The 18,080-nt window shown below is 44.2% G+C and overlaps 1 protein-coding gene across 2 annotated transcripts in view; it reads right to left on the bottom strand.

Annotated features, from left to right (window-relative positions):
- GABRB3 (gamma-aminobutyric acid type A receptor subunit beta3) overlaps positions 1–18,080 on the bottom strand; it is a 226,340-nt gene that overhangs the window by 32,504 nt on the left and 175,756 nt on the right. For both annotated transcript variants that reach the window (XM_015141717.3, NM_001260702.1), the window contains 2 exon segments: positions 8,190–8,272; positions 5,190–5,327 (listed from right to left, as the gene is read on the bottom strand). In XM_015141717.3, coding sequence (XP_014997203.1) covers positions 5,190–5,327; positions 8,190–8,272 — 221 coding nt within the window.

Below are 18,080 nucleotides of genomic sequence, written 5' to 3'. Positions count from 1 at the left end.
CTTCCAATCTTAGCCAAAGTATTCTGAAATAAAGTTAGAATGTATCACTGTCCAAATGTACCACAGAAAAAAGGAAGAGAAAGACAGACATCACAAAATTAAAGAAGCATACTAAATCATCTGTTCTCCACATATCTTGCGAAAATCTCTATCTTTCCGTTCAAAGACAACTCTGAAGTTACGAGTAAATTTCAGATTTGGCAAAAACCGTATATCCCAAATTTTGCTCGTGAGCACGACGCATTTTCAAGACCCGTACAAAAGCTGAAGTTTCAATCTGTTGATCAGTGTGTTCACAGCGGTATTTGAGGAGCTCTTTGGTTTTCAGCTGAATATGTTTGTTGAAATAAATTTAATTCAGTATTTCTTTTAACCTGATCCCATATCTGTCTGTTATGCAAGCGCTTGGCTCACGTTTTCACAGCTTGAAACTGTTACAGCCAAAGGCTCAAATATCCTGACTGAGCTTTATAGTGCTTTCTTCAACAACAGAGTATTCGAATAAATGTTTCCTCTTTATCATGTTTTCAGAAAATTACAGAATTTCCTGCAATGAAATTTTAAAAAAGGTTTCCTAAATTTTCTTTTTTTTTCACGCTCATGTATTAGTAGCCCAAACGAAGCCAGAATTACATATTGAAACAACTGGAAACTTTTCTGAAAAAAATAAAGAGGGGTGAAAAATAAACCACGGTGTTAGGGTATTATAGAATATACTGAAAATGACTGGAAAAAATGGACAGAATTTAAATAAATCTGCTTGAAGATTTATTTAAATCTGGAGAGATTTCAATGGAGAGATAACAAGCCAGTAAAGAGTCTGTATCAAGATGTGGGAGAGAAAGAAAACAGAGAGAAGAGCCCCATGTTTCACGTACCTGCAGTTTCCATAAGGGAAAGATGAGAAGCGAATTAGGACATCCAAGACTCAGGGGACTAAGGGGGCAGACGCTGGACACAGAGGCCATCAAGGAGGGGCCGCGTTAAACCTCCTACAGCTTGGGTTGGGTATTCTTACACAAAGAGTTTTGCTCAAGATGTGAAGATAAACCAGACGGACTCATGCATGCTCAAAGACTGAGCCTGAACTCAGAATTACTCATACCCCAGAAAGTAGATGAAGCTTATCCTAGATTGCTAATGCCTCCAGCTGTCTACTAGAAGCAAGCACAGATCCTCTCTAAAAGATACACCAAAAGAGCATTGCCAGCATGAAGCTTGAGAAGAAAATGAAAAGCAACATACGGAAAGAAATGAGCAAGATAGACAAGATAGGATGACAAGATCAGATATGTGTGTAATCAGGGTTCTAGAAGAAGAGAGAATGGGGCAGAGGCAGCCCTTGAAGAGATGATGGCCAGTGATGCTCCAAAACCTCCGACAGACATCAAACCAGAGACTCAAGAAGGTCCATAAACTCCAAGAATGGCCAGGTGCAGAGGCTCACGACTGCAATCCTAGCACTTTGGGAGGCTGAGGTGGGCAGATCACTTGAGGTCAGGAGTTCGAGACCAGCCTGGCCAACATGGTGAAACCCCGTCTCTACTAAAAGTACAAAATTTAGCCGGGCCTGGTGGCACATGCTTGCAATTCCAGTTACTAGGGAGGCTGAGGCAGGAGAATAGCTTGAACCCAGGAGGCGGAGTTTGCCGTGAGTGAAGATCATGCCACTGCACTCCAGCCTGAGTGACGGAGTGAGATTTTGTCTGAAAAAAAAAACAAACAAAAACACAAAACAAAACAAAACAAAACAAACAAAAAACTCCAAGAATAATAATCACAGAAAAAGCTGCAACTTGGTACATCATAATGATGCCCATGAAAACCAAAGGCAAAGAGAAAAATCACAAAGTCATCTGCAGGGGGAGAAAAACAAGTTACAGTCATGCCCCTCATAACAACCTGTAGGTCAATGGACGGGATCCCTTAAGATTATAGAGGAGCTGAAAACTTCCTACTGCCTAGTGACATCATAGTCTGGTCCTAATAAACTTTCAGAGTGTTCGTTCTTTTCTAGTTACCCCCCAGCTTTTTTTGGGGAGACAGCATCTTGCAGGCTGCAGTGCAGTGGTACAATCAGAGCTCACTGCAGCCTCAAACTCCTGGGTTCAAGCCGTCCTCCCACTTCAGCCTCCTGAATAGCTGGGACCACAGATGCTGCCACCATGGCCTGACTAATCTTTTATTATTTATTTATTTATTTATAGTTTTTGAGACAGAGTCTCGCTCTGTCGCCCAGGCTGGAGTGCAGTGGCACGATCTTGGCTCACTGCAACCTCCGCCTCCTGGGTTCACGCCATTCTCCTGCCTCAGCCTCCTGAGTAGCTGGGACTACAGGTGCCCGCCACCACGCCTGGCTAATTTTCTGTATTTTTAGTAGAGACGGGGTTTCACCGTGTTAGCCAGGATGGTCTTGATCTCCTGACCTCGTGATCTACCCACCTCAGCCTCCCAAGGTGCTGGGATTACAGGCGTGAGCCACCGTGCCCAGCCTAATCTTCTTTGTTTTTTTTCTAGAGGTGAGTCCTCACTGTGTTTCACAACCTGGGCAGGGTCACCTGTGGCCTCAGGTGACCCTCCTGCCTTGGCCTCCCAAAGCACTGGGATTACTGGTGTGAGCCACTGTGCCCAGCCTCTAATCTCTTTTCCTGGGAATACTCTGTCAGGCCAGAAAGTCCTTCAATCCTGTTTACTAGTCGCATTCTTATTAATTGAGAATACTTGTAGAAAGGAAAATAAATCAGGATAATATTTAACATTAAAATATTTTTAAAACATTGCAACTTAGGCCATTTCTTCATGCGTAGGTGAATTAGAATAATTTTAAAGTGCAAGCTTTTGAAAGTTGGGAGGTTTTGTAACTGACTGATTGGGACCCCTTGGGCTACACCCAGTAAATGCAGGACTCAGTCCGTGCTGGGAGGAAGACGCAATCCTGCATTCTGATGGCCCCATGGGTCTGTGAATAGTTAGGTATTCTGCCACATACCTGTAGTGTCTGTTTTCTCCAGACATTTTTAGGATGTGTTCTAACACATACAGGCTGAAAAGACACGGATTGCACCTGGAGAACGGTGGTTCTAAGTGCTTTCAAGTTAGTGGATTCAGGGTCATTCTAAGTGGCTGTCCCCCTTGGAAGCAGGACACCCTCTACAAACACCTCACCCAGCTTTCTAATGAGGCTGCATGAAAATGCAGTAAGAAATTCGCATGGCAGCACCCTCATGGCCATCTCTGCAACTTTCTAGGCAAAGGCTGCACGGACAGGACTACTCCACAGTGAGTATACTAGTCTCTGTTCTGAACAGACCCTCAGCTCACACCACCCAGGGCATGGAACACTTTGAAACCCAGTTTTCGAAGGAATACACCATTTTTTTCAATGCCTCACAGGCCAGCGTTCTTGGTTGTGGACACTATTTCTTAATGATAAGTCCATGTTCCTGCTGGCTCTCATTCCTCCCTGAGGTCAGCCTCTCAGTGCGTCTTCTCCGGAGAATGCAGGGACATCTGCAAGGCCTCCTGAGGCAGAGGATAAAGTGATGCTGCATTAAAAAAACGACCTGATCGGTGTCTTAAAAATTTGGGCTTTTACATCGACTTATCATGTACTTCGGCTCCTAGGGGCTGGGGTGGAGAGGGAACGCTGGTGACGGCCTTGACTGATCAATTACTTACTCACTGACAACGGCCACACACTCAGGACACACTGGGCATTACTCAAGAGGAGGGCGGGGAGCGGATGAACCACACATGACTGATACGGGTTCCTCCTCAGGGAGGTGTGTCCTTGCAGATGCAGGTGCCGTGAGCTGTGAGCAGAGCTGGAAGGTGGTCAGTACTGCCCTGCGGAGATGCACCCCAGCCACTTAACCCAGCCTGGGGGGCTGTGTGGGGCCAAGCAGGTCGAAAAGGCTTCCCAGAGGAAGTGGCATCAGATGAAGCCTAAGAATGAGTCGGAGCTATAGCCACATGAAGGCGAAGCTGGTGGCCATGGGTCAGGAGCATTCAAGGAGCATTCAAGGCACTCACTGGCTTCATGGCTGCCATCACAGGACTGGGATCAATTTTTATGCACTCTTTGTTCAAGCTACATGGATGGTTCTGCCTTCATTGAGCATTTTCAACCCAGAGTTTGCGGTCTCTGTAATGCTTTACATTTTACAAAGCACTTTCATTTATTATATCAATTACAAGGCACAGCATTCAGTAAGCACAGTCAGCACTGCACACTGCAAAATATACATTTAGTAAAACCTGTGCAAGAATAGACTGAGGAGCAGAAGACGCCGTCTCAATCTTTGGGCAGTTGATATAAAGATGACGAGGAAACCCAGGCTAAGGCAACCCTCATCATAAGGTAACGTCAGGAGAAGATGACCATGTCTAATGGGGCAAGGCAGACTGGAGGTGATGCAAGTTCCTGGACCACCAAGGCTGGCTGCTAACCCCAGTGGAACGAAGGCGGCTTACTCTTGGGAGGAGAACAGCACCTACCTCCTCTGGTCATCCTCTTTCCTTCCTCTTCCTTCCTGCCTCCAAGTTCATCAATGACCTGTTGTCTGCCCAAGGATGGGAGATTCTTATGTTATCAAACATTGATTGGTGAAATTCATCCTCAGTCTTTTCAATAATGTCCCAGAGAGCATCTTCTTCTCAGGTGAGCCTTCCTCCCCACCAAAGCCTACCACTCTCCTTTGATACAGAGAGCAGAGGGGTGTGTGACGTGTGAATGACGACAACACTCCTTCGGATGGTCCCGCGCCGGGGGTCTGCTGCAGCGTATTCTCTCACTCCAGTCACACCCACGGAGTGAATGACGACAACACTCCTTCGGATGATCCCGCGCCGGGGGTCTGCTGCAGCGTATTCTCTCACTCCAGTCACACCCACGGAGTGAATGACGACAACACTCCTTCGGATGATCCCGCGCCGGGAGTCTGCTGCAGCGTATTGTGTCACTCCAGTCACACCCACGGAGTGAATGACGACAACGCTCCTTCGGATGATCCCGCGCCGGGAGTCTGCTGCAGCGTATTGTCTCACTCCAGTCACACCCACGGAGTGAATGACGACAACGCTCCTTCGGAGGATCCCGCGCCGGGGGTCTGCTGCAGCGTATTCTCTCACTCCAGTCACACCCACGGAGCCAGTGCCCCTGAAGGGTCTATAACGGATGCAGGACTCACCTGTAGCGAAGACAACATTCCTCGAGACCAGACGGTGCTCCACGATGGAGAACTGCGGGAGCTCGATCCTTTCCACTCCGGTGACAGCCTTGTCCCCGCCTCGCCAGTAAAACTCAATGTCATCCGTGGTGTAGCCATCTGCCGAGAGAGAAGCAGGGAGACAGGAAACATCACCATTTCGTACAAATGCACGGCTAAATAAACTATCATTAACACGGAGGTTGCGGCTCTGCTATGTTTTGAGTAGATTTGCTTAATGTGCTTGTCTAGGGGAAGCGTCATCAAAGAACTACCTTTCCAGTATTCTCAGTTATCGCTGCCATTTCATGTGTACCGGGTTGGTATTGAGAAGCCGAGAAGCTGGGGAGAATGCGTGCTCTGACCAGAGTTCTGTCTGTGAAGTGCAACTTCAGAGCTGACCCAGACACCACACGGAGATGAATTTAAAATATATCTCAACTGCAATGAATAAGATAGTTTCAAGAGAAAATGACAATTGCAGTACGAAGAATTCTGGAAAGGAAAATCCTCTCGAGAGCTTTTGAGAGAGTTCAAAGACTGACGGTGAATTTCACCAATCGGTGATTGATTAAATGAGGTGAGCTCAGAGCAAAAGGAATGTTCTCCTTAGCATATTTGGATGGTTTTATCAGCTCTTCCTGGCCACAAAGTTTGCCAACCTTAGAAATGCCTGTTCTTGGGATATTCCTGACCCTTAGAGATGTGCACAGGTAGTCTCATCAGAAAGAACAGTGGTCGTTAGCTGGATTATAGCTGCAAATCCAGCTTTAGCGCAGTGTTCACGTTCACGTGGTGATTAATCACGGCTTCTCGAGAATGAGTAAGTGGGGCAATAGAGTCCACTGTTACTTGTAACACCAAGGAGTCTCCTAAAACATTAGGTCAACTTTGTCAATAAGATCAATTAAAACAGAGATTGGGAGAACAATATTATCTCAAGATAAAGGACTTTTTAATTTGAACATAAAATGTAAAAAAAAAATTCACTCAATATTGAATGTTAGTCAAACAAATGGACCAAAACCGTAGGGTGGGGAAGGGATGCTCCCCACAGCTAACGCCACCTTCCTGGTCCTACCTACTGTCCTCTCTTTAATAAAACATGCATCTTTCCACATGGTAAGTGGCATACTCTGCTTAAAACCTGCAAATGCTTCCCAGTGAAATTATTAATAGCAAAACAAGTACAAACTCCTTACAAGAACCTCAAGGACCTACAGACCTGGCCCCTGGGCCTTCGGCTCCCCTTCCTCCTTCACCCAGCCAGGCATCACTGGTCTCTTACTGCAGCTCAGACCAGCGTGCTGTGCCCAGGGCTTCTGGGTCCTGTGCAGGGGCACACCTCCAGATCTTCATGTAGCTCATTCTTTCCCACATTTGCATCTTGGCTGAAATCAAACCTCGCAGAAGCCTTCCCTGGCATTCCATCTCACAGGCAACCTCGCAATCTCTCACTATGCTTTTATCAGACTACTTTCTTCGAAGCACTACCACTAGTTGATTTTGGTCTAAGGGTTTCCTGCCTTCTGTGGACTATAAACTCCACGAAGGCAGGTGTTGTGTCTGTCATCTCTAACTATCCCTGTGCTTACAACCGTGCCTACGCAGAGTTAATGTCCAGTGAGTATTTGTTGGATAAACTTTGGGTTGATGAATTTGACCTCCCATGTGGAAATAAAGACACCACTTTTCTTTTGTCTATTCCCAACATGAAGACATGTGTGGTCAGACCACAAGAGAATCAGGAGAATCCCTTCTTCCACTCAAATGATTAAACCATGGATTCTTTGCAGAGCAGGGACCTCACACATGGCGAGGATCTCTTCTACAGCAGATCTTCCTGCTCATCAAACACCCCTGCCCATACACCACAGCGGCAGAGTCCTCTCCCTCAGGAGTCACTCACTGTGTGACCCGACAGTTGAAATAGGAGCTGCTGCCTTACTTAGATTCCAAATTGCCCTTCCTGAAACTTCCACTGACTCACTGGAGTTGTGCCCTCCGGCCACACTGAAGCCAGTTAACTTCTTCAGATCGTCCTTCAAATACTGGGAAATCATCTTTCCCCTGAGCCTTCTGTCCTCTAAGGTAAACGTCCCCAGAGAATTCAACTACGCATCATTTGACAAGGCTTTACGTCTTTCTTCTCCTGTAAAAGCACAGCTCTCGGAAAACATGACAGTGATGTAGGTGGAAGTGAGGGGCACCGTGGAGCCAGCCTCACCCAAGATCTACACTAGGCTCTACCACCAGGGCAGTTTCTCAACATGGTCATTCACAAAGACACTGGCTTCTTACCACAGTTGTATCAAGTGGGACTGCAAAGTCAAAGTCATTTATCCCCACAAAATTCAGTACAAATATTGACAAGCCTAAATCCAATTGAGACTAGTTATAAACCGGTTTATAATAGGCCAAGATGAGCAACAACGAAAACCGTATCCTGATATGCCAGGAGGTGTAGTTTAGGTAGCAGGAGGCACATTGTTAGATGTTATGGATGCAGCTCTCATCTCTCATATAGGAGTACTCAATGCTGAATTATCAATAAAGCAACTGAATACTACTCAAATTGAAGAAAATTGCCGAGATGCAGAAATAGCCTGCTTGTAAAGCCGAGTTCCTGATGGGAAATGAGTTTTACTCTGACCGCCAGGGTCCCAGCAGTGCAGCCACTCATGCGTGATGAAGCATATTGTAGAAAAATAGCATCTCGGTGTTTGCTCTCCTCTCACTGAATGGACCGAAATGAGGGGCATTTGTTTTCTTCTATTTCAGCACAGCAAACAGACTCTCTCAATCAGATTAGAATGAAGAACTCCTTTATACTGAGTCTCTCTCTCTGTCTTTCTCTCTCTCTGTCTTCCCCTCTTTCCATGTCAAAAAAATTATGGATACCTTGAAAAAAGATGCTAAATAATGACAACAGGATCTAAAATACAAATAGGAGGAGAAAGAAACACAGATACGGATACACACAGCTTTCAATTTCCAGAGTGCAGTTCTGCTCGTCCAGAGGGTATCTCCTGAGGTCCATCATGCATGCTGCTGTCGTGGTGATTCTGAAATACACAGGGTGAGGGAAGATATTAAAGAAGGGCTGAGAAATGTATCAGGGAGACTGCTCCTATATAAACAGCGAGTAAGCACCCCGTGGGACCCCTGCCCAAAGTACAACTGGCTAAACATCGTTCACTATATACAGAGAGAAACCTGAGTAAATAAGAAACTCTTTTCAGCATAATATACAAGAGATTTATCAAGGGAAAAACCACAAAACTTTATTATATATTTTTTAATCATTTATTTTTTGATTCACATAAAAATTGTATCCGTTTGTAATATACAGCATGATGTTTGGAAATATGTATAGACTGTGAAATAGTTAAATTGAGGTAATTAACAAAGGTATTGTATCACCTATTTAGCTCTTTTTATGTGTGATGAAAACGCAAAATCTACCCTCTTGCAATTTTTGAGTATCCAGCACTTTATTATTAGCTATAGTCACCATACTGTACCAAAAACCTTACCATGTCTTATTGACTTTGGATCATCAATGGCAGAGAAAGGGGGTTTCCAAGGAAGTTCTTACCTTCAATTTTTGCTTCTCTTCTTGTCTATAGGCTCTCTTGCCTCTCTAGTACAGAGAGATCCTATGTGTGGGACACCACCAACTAGGTTTTAAGACTGAGTCTTTGACTTTCCACGGGAAGTGTTAAAGTAGCTACAGATGCACTTTGGAACTCTAAACCTCACCTCTGCTTCTTTCAATGTTATTATCGCTGTTTGTTGGGCTGGATTCTAATATTACAGATTTTTTTTTTAACTGTGTAATCATCTCTCTTTTCAAAGAGAATATTTGGCTTCTATTTTATCAATCATGAACCAAACTTGGGTGGGTTAAGTTCCCTTGGGGCCAGCTAAAGCCATGGAAATAATTTCTTCCCCAAAACAGTTAAGGCTCCACCATGCAATGGTTAAACCAGCCCTACACTGACAAACAACACTTCTAGAAACGTCCAGTCCTTTTTCTACTCTGTCTGCAGCCTCCTCTTAGGGAGACCAACTTACTCAAAGCCGCTTCTTTGAAAACGCAACTATTAGGGTCATTATATTTTGCATTATATATCTCTAGAACCCCCCCCTTTTCCCCACCACTGTCAAAGGTGACTGGACTGGAGTGGGTTCCTGAGTCAGAGACAGCAAGCCATTAGTGGGCAAGAGATCCATGACATGGGCTGAGTTGGAAGGCAGAGTGGAGCTAAAGAGACTCTCTTCCATAGGAATGAATTGAACAGCAAAGATAAGAGTGGAAGTGCATCTGCAAGGCCATGGTTTACAGGCCTGTGATGTTGTTTTCAGACTGGAGAGCAAAGGATGAGAAAGCACCACAGAGGACAGAAGGTGCTGCAAGGAGAGTTGAGGATGCAGTCACAGCTGTGCCCTGGGCCGCAGCGGGGGGCCTTGCTGAATGTGTGCTCCACCTCTCCAGGGAGCAGCTTCTCAAAGCCTGTGCAGGCTCTCTGTAACCAGCAGTCCTGGCTATGCCCACTCAACGATGGGGAGGAAGAATGAAAATGTGAGAGTGCTTTCTCCTGAGATCCCTAGAGTCACCTTCAGTCCCCAGCTGTCCTTCAGGTTTCATCTTTCTTGAAGCTCAGTGTTGAGCTTTATCTGAATGGTCTTCATTATTAATATTCACAACAAACCTACTAATGCTGCAGGTAATGAGCAAGCCCGACTCTTACCAACAGATCCTAACCCAAACATCTGTAAAACACTAGACATGTGCCAATTCTGATGGATTTGGCTCACGTACCCTACACGCAGGTGATAAGGAAATAATGGAGTAAGGTATGTCCTTCTATTAGCATCTGGTTAAGCAAGCAGATAGAGCAACGTTCTGCTTTGCAATGATTGACAGAAGCAGTGAGGGAAAATGTCAACGTATTTAGCAAACAGGTCAATGCTTAATTTTTTATGCACACAGCACGCATGCACCATGCAGACAATCAGCAAAATCCATACCAATGGTGACAGTGTGTTCCTTCCAAATGTCGTAACACTTCCCTTTATCCTAGGAGTCAAGGAGTGCACTACGTTCTATGATCCCAAACCAACACATAGCTCTTTGCCACATTTTTCTACAGCATTTAACATTCTAGCCAACTGAAGTTCCAGACTCACACTTTTCAACTGTGGCATGTGTTATGGCAGATTGACAACCCAATGTCCATACAAGATGCCCATAATGCAAAATTAGAACAGAGTTCTGCTAAAATTATGAATCTTTATGAAGAAGAAAAAAACCTTCACTGACAATGTTCAAATTTTTAAATTTCCCCTTTTTTTTTTTTTTTTTTAAAAATACGGAGTCTTGCTCTGTTGCCCAGACTGGAGTGCAGTCGTGTGATCTTGGCTCATGGCAAGCGCCACCTCCCGGGTTCATGCCATTCTCCTGCCTCAGCCTCCTGAGTAGCTGGGATTACAGGCCCCCCACACCATGCCCAGCTAATTTTTTTGTATTTTTAGTAGAAATGGGTTTTCACCGTGTTAGCCAGGATGGTCTCAATCTCCCAACCTCGTGATCTGCCCACCTCGGCCTCCCAAAGTGCTGGGATTACAGGCATGAACTACCACGCCTGGCTTAACTGTCTTATATATTTTGGTACCTATTCACTTGAACTGAGTCAATGATTGAAATTTCTGTTTCTTACTGTTTGTTTTCTTATTCACTCTTCAAACCCCCCCCATACACACACACAGACGCACGCATACACACACATAAACATGCCCAAATTGTTTGGGGACGCCATGGGGATACATTATTGGAGGGAGAAGGGGAACCTGAGGCTAGAAGAACTGGTGACAGCACACCCTTGTCCCACCGAGTACACCAACTACAGCAGCTGTCCAGGTCTTCTCATTCTGTTATAATTCTGGCTATAAAATAGAGGCCTATTTCAGTGAGCTGAGATGGGGCCACTGCACTCCAGTCTGGGTGACAAAGTGAGTGAGACTCCATTTCAAAAAACAAAACAAACAAACAAAAAAAAACAAAAAGAGAAAAACAGAGAGAGAGAAGGGAATTCTGAAATTTGTGACAACATTGATGGAATTGGAGAACATTATGCTAAGTGAAATAAGTCAGGCCCAGAAAGACAAATACCACATGTTCTCACTTATATGTGGAATTAAAACAATTAACTTATAGAAATAGAGAGTAGAATGGTGGTGGCAGAAGCTGGAGGAGGGGAAATAGGGAGGTGATGAGCAAAGGGTAGACAATTTCAAATGGAGAATATGTTTTCTCTTTTTGTGCATTCTACTGCACAGCATGGTGAATACAGTTAGTAGTAGACTGTTGTACATTTCAAATTGCTAAGTAAATTTCAAATGTTCTTGCCACGAAAAAATGTTAATTATTTGAGGTGGTGGATATGTTAACTAGCTTGATTTAATTATTTCACATTGGATTCATAAATCGTAACATCATTTTGTACCCCATACATTTTTTCCCCACGCAACTCCCTCTTCACAGAACCCATAAATCTATACGATTATCATTGTCAATTTACAATAAGAAAAGAAAAAAAATGGAGCCACTTTTTTCTTTTTATGTGAGGAATAAGACAGACACATCTACTCACTACTCTTCCTCATTTGGAAGAAATCCTCAGAAAACACTCTCAGAGTGGAGAGTGAGGCCCAGGAGCTCGCTCTTGCTCATGCTACAAAAGGTAACCATCAAGATAGAAGAAGTAGCTGAATAGCTGGGACAAAAAGGCAAAAGGAGAGAGAGTGGAGGTGAGGGGCAGAGTGATGCAGCCAACTGTGGAGGAGAAGCACGCCCCAACCCCTCCCTAAGCCCCAAAATCCTCATCCAAGTTGACTCAACTCATCAGAGGCTGGCTAAGTGGGCCTTTTGAGTGAATCGATCCTGGGACATGGCAGAAATCATCGAATGTGCGCTCCACCTCTCCGGGGAGCAGCTTCTCAGAGCCTGTGCCGGAGTTGTGTTCGGGCTGACAAGGGTTACAGAAGGGCTGAGGAATTTCACAGATGGCAGAACTGAGTTCAAGCCAAGTGCACGGAGATCAACCAAGGGCAGAGAGGCCACAGTGACATCCGGGCTCCACCTGTGTAATCCCCAACACTCACACACGTGGTTTTATATTTTCCCCAACAAACGTATATATTTTTCGTCCTGACACAATAATTTAACCAACATCTAGCGCCACCTTGTCCAACCCTCTGCGATCTGAGAATTCCACTGTTATTCCTAAGGAATGGTGATGAAGCTCAGCAGTCGGAATCCAGTAGGACTGGGTGAGGCTCTCCCAGTATTACTCTTCAGCAGATTCCCTTTTTTTTCTTTTGGTTGTTTCTTTTTTGTTTTATGATTTGAGAGACAGCAGTGCTTAGGGTCTCTGTGACTACAAGGCATGTCTCTGATAGAGAAGCAGAGAAAGATAATGGCCAAGTGACAGAAGACGTGCCTGTGTCCAACCTATCCTTTCTTTACAGTCATACTTCAAGAACGCTGAAAGTAGAAAGAAAAAACAAACAAAAAAGTTGACGAAGAGACAGAGGAGTGAGGACTAGAGAACCGGACAACATTACAGGGATGGTGCTAAGTCATCATCTGAGTGCCCAGCACACCCACCAGTCACATCTGTACTTCATGGAACACTTGTGGAGCACTTGCTCAATGCCCAGTTCTGTGCCAAGCACTTTAATACACACATGTTTACTCTCACAACAACCATATTATAGAAGTATTATTATCGTTATATCCATTGTGCAGATGAGTGAACCAAGATTCGGAAAGAGTAGGCAGCTCGACCACGTTCCCAATGCCACTGGAAGGCAGACGTGGCATTCAAACCCAGGCAGTTTGAACCCTATGCTCTGCTACATCTGTATTACCTCTTTCACCTTAAACATACAAAATATATTCAACTTTTAAAGGCCTACTCAGGAAATGAGAATCTTGTTTTGAATGAAGAGCAAGAAGGTTGATAAATTTATGTAGACAGATATAAATATTGATACTTATACCCATAATATATACTTTTATACCCATAATATTCTCACTAAATATGTCAAATTGGAAATATAATGAGTAAATGCAGAAAATAAATATTCTACATGCTATTCCTGCGATAACTACAGTGACATTTAATCCAACAGTTTCTCACCCTTTGTGGAATAGGGTCATTTATTAGATCATTCCTGCTTTTACAAACAATATATGTCTAAAGATATGTTTAAGAACTAAAAGTATTAAAATGTAAGAAATAAACTTGAAGTTGTAAGGAGAGCACTATCTCTAGTAAGTGTAAAATCATATTTTGAGATTCTGGTGACACACCGTCTTTGAATGTTGTCTTCAACTACCCTTGGAGACCGTTCCCTGCACACCTAAGTGAGGAAGCCTGGGTCAAGGAGGTCAAGATACACGGATGTCAGTGTGTTGAAGGGTTTTCATTTTGTCTCACTTGTATTAAGCTTGTGAAATACTTTTTGGCATTAGCATTTCCATTTTTAAAATAGTCACACATTGATATAATAAGGGCAGACACAAACTCTTCATGAACTGCATAAATACAAACTTCTCTGCATATCACCTGGTAGGACTGCTGTGGAAATGTTGCTGTCTGATGGTCAAGGACATGCTCGCTTCTGTAAACATTTGTCTGAAATGTCCACCTGTTGACTTAGGTATACAAGTGCTCCTTGTCAGTGTTACTGGAAAAGGCTGGATATGGTCAAGGTCTGGGATTCACGCTTAGAGTGAATCCAGCAATGCACACAGTCTCTTCCTCCATTTGTATGAATAGCTTTGATTCACTGGAAACACTGGAGAGAACAGATTAAAATGTCCATTGCAAGCACCGATTCTGATGTCCCTGGCTGGTCACTGGATGTCAAGGTCCTGGACCAGCTTTCTCAGAGAAGCTTCTGGAACTAAACAATCTTGGTCTCTCTCTCTCCTCAGCTTCCTCCTTTTTAATGTTTTCATTACATTTCATTACACCTACAAATCAGAATGTCCATTATTTGCTAACTTGCTGGCCTTTCGCTCACCCCCAGGTGAGCCCACAAGAGCAGGACTTTATTGCTCCTGTCCACGGTTCTCTCCCCAGTACCTAGAACGGCAGCACCCCCGACCACACATGCAGAGTAAGTGTCCTGTAAATACTCTCAGAACAAATGACTTTCGAGATAAGAGGACCAGGCATGAGCTGAAGTGTGGGACTCGAGCAAAATGTGGAAAGGGAGTTGGTTTAGTCCTTCTTGGCTTTAATGTCCCAAATGTAAGAGTAAGTGGGGACACATGCCTGCTAACAGGCACTCCCAGCATGAGTCCTGGCTGTGCATGGTTATGGACTCTGAGAGCCTCCATGGGCTCACTGGTCAAGAGGCTTGGATAAGAATCCCCTATTTTTATGGTCAAGTGGTCTCGGTGAATCTTTATGTTGCAGAATTCAATTCTTACCTGCAGAATTCAATCCTGCAGAATTGAATCTAATGTTTGTGTGTGAGAGCTTTATGGCTTCAGGTGCAGTGAAGAACACGATGAAATGCTGCCTTCAGGGGAGTCCTAGAACTCTGATCACAATCTTGTTAAGCTGACAGGACCTGGAAGCAAGTTAGTAGCTCCTTTGGTGTGACTTCTGGCTTGCACTCAAGATGCCCAAACGTTCCAGAAATCTGCGCGTGAGTTGTATCTCTGGCCATGGTTAGCACCACAGCCAAGGCATTGCTTCACAGGTAACCATTTGGTCCTTTGCAGTCACCCTACAGCAACTCACTCGCATCTTCATTCCTCATTCCTCTGATGCAGGACGCACTGGCTGGCGGAGGCAGCTATCATGTTACCAAGAAAAGGAACTCAGATGCTAGGATGTAGGACCTAAATCGAATAATTCAGACCAAGAATTTTCCTTGAGCAAGTGCTTATTATTCAATGTGAAGAAGTCACAGGACATAGGTCAATGTTTTGGTTATCCTGATTTTCGTTTTGCTTTTCAAAATATATAAGAAAACACATTCATAGAAACGTCCAAAGGCTTTTGCTATGGGAACTTGTTGAGGATGTTGCTGGGAAAATTCTTGTGCTAAGTTGAGTGTGTTAGAGCCCATTCCTCTCCTCTTTCCAGAATCCACGCTCTAGCCATGTCATTACAACTCTTCTCACCAAAGAGGAGCTGGCTGTTTGCCTACCTCTTGAAGGTGCGCCGACTTTGTGACCTGCTTTATCTAATATAATGGCTGGAAGTGACCATGTGCCAGTCCATGCTTAAGCCCCAAGATGCGTTCTTTTCCTGGGCTTTTCTGCTTCTACCTCTGCTGTGAGAAAGCCATACCCAGAGGAGTCTGCTGGTTTCAGGAGAACGAACACAAAGAGCAGGACTGAGGTGACCATTCATCTTTTCAGAGACTGCCCTGGGTAAGCTAATGGGTCCCCGACACCCAGCCTGTGAGAGCGCCAGCCAGAACCAGCAGAGATGCTCATTAACAACCCAGACACACAGGCAATGAGCACTTTGGGGTTACCGAATGCATCGAGGCTTTCCAGCTGATTGTTACACCGCACTCTTGTGGCAACAGATAACTGATACAGTAGTCAACACAAGTTCACTGCAAACATACAAAAGCATAAATTATCTTATCAATATGTAGGAATCACAACCTGATACTTCTGAGGAGTGTCATAAGACAGCAAAGCCCTCAGCAAAGAGCATTTTTCTAAAATAGGGACATCTGTTTCGATATTGATGCGTAACTCCACCACCATTCAGGAATGCTCATTTCTGGGAGTGAGAAGTCCCATCAGGCGAAGGAGACAGGCCCAACGTACCTCCTCTTGATTTTCAAAGAATTTGGCAACACGCTACACAAAGCCACAAACTGGCAATAGTGCTCCAGCCAGAACAAAAGGTGTATGCCAGATTCTAGAATACCTGAAAGAAAGGAACTGCCCAGAGGGTGGAATGAGAAGTTCTTAAGGACTACACCACAGGTTCAACCCTCTGAAGAGGAACAGAGAAAACAGTTTGAAAGAATCACTAAAGTACCTTTGAGTCACTCCAACTACCTGGATCTAATTATGGCACTTGGGGGTTTCACAATCTAGAAATGCATTGTCCAAAACAGTAACCACCAGCTATGTGTGACTATTTATATCTACATTTAGAATTAATTATTTTAAATTAATTTAAATGAAATAATATTAAAAACGTAGCTCCTCCGATGTTCTCGTCACATACAAAGTGCTCAACAGCCCCCTGTGACTGACTGGTAGCTACTGTACTATGCGGATTATGGATACCCCCATTACCACAGAAAGCTCCATCAGACAGCACAAAAATAATAGCTTGCTATCTGTGTCTCTAGCCTCTGAGAACACGACTCCCTGGATGAATGTAGCTGGGGGGATATGTTCAAATGCATGGAACCCAGAGGCTTGAAGGAAAGCTGTCACAGCTGGAGGAAGCCATGCATGCCGGCGTAGAAAATGTCACTCAAGACTCTACCCAAAGTACCACAAAGTGTGTCTGACTTCATGGTTTAGCTATAACTCAGCAGCCGGACAGGAAGACCTACCCTAATTAACTGACAACTAGGCATAACAACCGGACCACCTTCGCCTGATCTTCACATTTATATCCTAGAGGCTACAGCCTCCAACATGAGAGGGAAACTCAAGTCAAGATCACCATATCCATATTGGCACCAGCAAGTCACTTTGTTTCTATGAGTCTGTCCCACCAAAGCATAAACATTCTGAATGACAGAAGAGATGTCCCATGAAAAGCAATGGAAGCATAGAAAATGAAAGTTGAAAAATTCACATGACATGTGTCTGGTTACTAAAAGGTATGAGTGGATACGGCCTCTTTTCAAGAAGAATGGGGAGGCAAAAGAACATTCTGAAATGAAGGCATAGATAGACAGAAGACGCCGCAACACTGAGAGATGAATGCAAGAAATCCTAGCCACAAATGCCAAATTGAAATCTGTACTGAAGACAAGGCGATAGAATTAACATGGCTGAAAATCCTTTAACAGCATGGAAAGCTTCTTACATTCTAATGGGCACATATGTTACTGAAGGACCTTGTTAAAATTCAGATTCTGTCCCAGCACTTTGGGAGGCCGAGGTGGGTGGATCACAAGGTCAGGAGTTTGAGACCACCCTGGCTAACACAGTGAAACCCCGTCTCTATTAAAAACACAAAAAATTAGTTGGGCGTGGTGGCACATGCCTGTAGTCCCAGCTACTTAGGAGGCTGAGGCAGAATTGCTCAAACCTGGGAGGTGGAGGTTGCAGTGAGCCGAGATCGTGCCACTGCACTCCAGCCTGGGCAACACAGCAAGACTCCGTCAAAAAGAAGAAGAAGAAAAAAAATTCAGATTCTGGAATTGGGCGAGTCTTTCATTCTGAAATTCCCAGATAATGTTCCCAGGTGATGCTGATGCTGGTCTCGGTGACCCTATTTTTAGTAGAAAGGAGAGGGCAAACTTGTAAAACCTACTCAAAGGCAGAGGTAGAAAAAAGAAGCATTGAAAACAGAGGAGATGATAGATATTGAGGGGATAAAATGGGCATGTAACTGAGATTTATTAGAGCAAGACCAAACAGCATCCAAATTAGCAAATTAAACTTAAACGTGAAAAAATAAAAAAACATTTTAAGTCAAATATAATATACACAATATCAATGTACCATTTTAGCTATTTCTTTTTTGTTTGTTTTTGTTTTGTTTTGTTTTGGTTTTTGAGATGGAGTCTCGCTCTGTCACCCAGGCTGGAGTGCAGTGGCGTGATCTCGGCTCACTGCAAGCTCCACCTCCCGGG

The sequence above is a fragment of the Macaca mulatta genome, chromosome 7 (assembly GCF_049350105.2).
Source record: "Macaca mulatta isolate MMU2019108-1 chromosome 7, T2T-MMU8v2.0, whole genome shotgun sequence".
NCBI classification, from domain to species: Eukaryota; Metazoa; Chordata; class Mammalia; order Primates; family Cercopithecidae; genus Macaca; species Macaca mulatta.
This window is presented reverse-complemented; position numbering and strand designations above follow the sequence as displayed.